The 3,071-nt window shown below is 29.9% G+C and overlaps 1 protein-coding gene across 1 annotated transcript; it reads right to left on the reverse strand.

Moving 5' to 3' along the window:
• Positions 1 to 316: 316 nt before the first annotated feature.
• On the reverse strand, positions 317 to 2,351 carry LOC100197518 (heparanase). The gene has a single exon (XM_065809925.1). It carries the CDS (start codon positions 2,083 to 2,085, stop codon positions 559 to 561), a length of 1,527 nt encoding a protein of 508 aa, XP_065665997.1. The 5' UTR covers positions 2,086 to 2,351; the 3' UTR covers positions 317 to 558.
• Positions 2,352 to 3,071: the final 720 nt, after the last annotated feature.

The raw sequence follows: 3,071 nt of genomic DNA on the forward strand, positions 1-3,071 counted from the left end.
TATTGAAACATATCGGATCATATCTATTAGTTTCGATAATTCGATAACGGTACGCAGATGCTTAATTATAATTTTGTTCCAAGATATAATAAATTATTCATAGAGAATAAGAATGTGTCGAGCATGACATTAGTAAAAATTTTAATATTAAAATGTAAATTTCACGTCTCTATGTCATTATTCGACTTCAGAAGCTCATTTGAAAAACTTTAGAATTTTCTCCTGTAAAATGTTCAAATTAATGCTTTTGTACCGCGTAAGAAAATGCGAAAATTTTGTTTTTCGCAAACTTACTGATGCATTAGGATACTTTTAATGCATTTTAGTATTATTGAAATTAATTTTTTTTTGTTTACAATAATAAAACACTCTAAATTTTATTCTATCTTTTATAAAACAATCTAAGTTGTTTTATAAAAGTAAAACAATTTAAGTTATTTTTTATAAAAATTGAAAAAAAATCTTTTTCAGTTGCTTCAGAGATAGGTGTCCCGTTATGCTTTAACGCCTTGATATGTCCCGTATATCGGGGCGTTGGGGCACATCTTCTAAATAGTTCTAAATAGTGTCTTTGCAATCATCCAACTCGGCGTTTTGCAAAACGAAGAATCCGTAGCTCTGAGGAGGTAAAGAAAATGGCTGCCTATCAAATGTTCCATTAAGACTCGGAAGACTTCCGTCCGATTTTAACTTTAACTGTTCTCCATTTAATAAAACTACTTTAGACTGAAGATTTTTATTTGGCGCCGTAAGTATAAACTTTTCAACTAAACTATAACCAAACATTTTTACCTGCAAAATAGCGTCATTGTCAACGTTAAAATTAATAGCCATTATAACTACTTGTGTAGATGAATTTCGAGCACAGTATGTAAATATACGTAAATAACCGTTTTTAAGCGATTGATGTGATAATAAAACTTGCCCAACAAGTTTTTTATACAAAAGAGAACTCCAGTAGTCAGGCAGCGGGTCATGTGTGATGGGGTCTAACATTCCGTAATATCCTCCGTATAAAGTCTGTCTAATAACAACTTTATGACAATCAGCAGCGGCAGTTCCTAGTTTTCCTAAATATAAGAATCCTGATGCAAAAGTATCTGAAAGATTCTGAGCACCTCCGCCACTAGCACTTCCCGTTTCACCTAACCAAAGATCAACATTCATTTTTTCTGAAGTTATTAATGAGCGTATCCAACCATTTTCTTCATGAAATTTATCAAGATAAAACGGGTTAAGAAACATCTCTATAGTGGAAAGATTTTGATGCATACTGTAATGGTGATACGTCAGAGCATCAAGAAGAGGCTTATTTCTGAGAAAATTTTTTAAATACTTTAATGAATTGCAAGTAGGATGAGATATATCTGGTCCGTAAATTTTATGAGTTGAAATTAAACGTAGTTTAAGAAAGTCAGCTGCTAACTGACGTGGACTTATGCTAACTTTTGTTCCATACTTTTTAAAGCGGTTAGGTTCGTTTCCTAGAGTCCATATAGTTGTGAGATTTTTACCCTTCATGAATTTCATTATTTCAACAGCATTATTATTGTCCCAAGACATATTGGAATACCTTTTCAAAGCATTTAAACCAAAAATCAGTTCTAAATGGTTTTCTTTCGCAAACACTCCGATTTCTTCGAAGTATTGAGAACTTAGCTTAAAAGGTTTTAATTTGCGCCAATTCTCAAACTTTGGTGTACACGACGTTTTTATATCAGTACTTTCGTTTGCTTTAACTAAAAAAGTCAAGAAATCTTGTGGCGTTCCACCTATACGGAGAAAAGCTGGGGATAACCCACTGGCAAGAACGTTAATTTTTGCTGACCTTAATGGAAAGCATCTAAAACGTCTCATTACTTCAATTGCATCTATTGAGAACGATAAAAAATTTCGATCCAACTTGCATCTGTTTCCAGAATATACTTCTATTAATTGTTTTTGATTCTTTTGCTTTGGCGGTCGTTTTGCTATTAGCTTTTGAAGTTCGCAAAACTTGCTTGTTTTATTATTTTCTGCAGCCTCATTAAATCTTGAATAGCAAATAATTAAGCTAAAAAATGTATAAAAGAAAGCTATAACCATAGTTGAAGCCTACTTTTCAATTTGCTATTTTTCCCGTTGTTTTCAATATAAGAATGCACTCAAACTTTAAACAAGCTAACATAGACAATTTTCTATTTATCGCTCAATCGTATTTTATTTAAAAACTTAACACTTTTCGGTTCTGTTTGAACGTCATTAAATTTCGGTTTGAATGACGAATTCGAAGCTCAAAACATAATTTCAAATCAAATTTTGAACATGAAATCACAACTTTTATTTCACGGGGGATTATTTGTGACAGCGAATGTAACTTTATAAAGCTAGAAAAACAAAGTTGGTAAATTAAGCTATATAGTATATGTTTATAACAATTACAGACAGAGAGAAGATATGTTTATATCACGATTAATGGATTTTAATTATCTCATAACAAATTTTCTTACATAAAGTGTAATAGTGAATTGGAATAATTCAATTAAATTATCTGATTAAATAATTTATTTGAAAAAATTTATTCAAGAAATTTATGAGAAAGTTTGGTCAAAACTTCTTTTAAACTTCTTTGAAATAAATTGTTATTTTCAAAGGAGTTGTTCTGCTTAAATAAAGTTTTTTTTAAACGAATAAATGGCAAAACCTTTTATTAGTAAAAACTGAAACTGTTTTAAGTTATACTTGTTTCGCAGTTGGTGGTTTATATTTTTAGTCCAAGAGTGAAGTAAATTTAATAGAAATTTAAAAGATCCGTATTTCGATTAATAATTGTACCCCCGGTAGCACTAATAAATATTACTAACGATAAAATACCGACATGTATATTGTTTATAAAAGTTCTTAAAAATCGCACTTAAACTTTGTTTAAGCTAAATTTAATATTTTAAAAGCTTATATTTAATCGATTATGTCCAGATTGGTCTGTTATTGCTTTTTTTTATTTATTTATAAAAATATTACAATGTTTGCGGTCGCTTTTATTTGCACTTAAAATTAAAAATCTCAAAGAAGTTATGAGTGTTATATTAACA

Source organism: Hydra vulgaris, chromosome 11 (genome assembly GCF_038396675.1).
Source record: "Hydra vulgaris chromosome 11, alternate assembly HydraT2T_AEP".
Taxonomy (NCBI): domain Eukaryota; kingdom Metazoa; phylum Cnidaria; class Hydrozoa; order Anthoathecata; family Hydridae; genus Hydra; species Hydra vulgaris.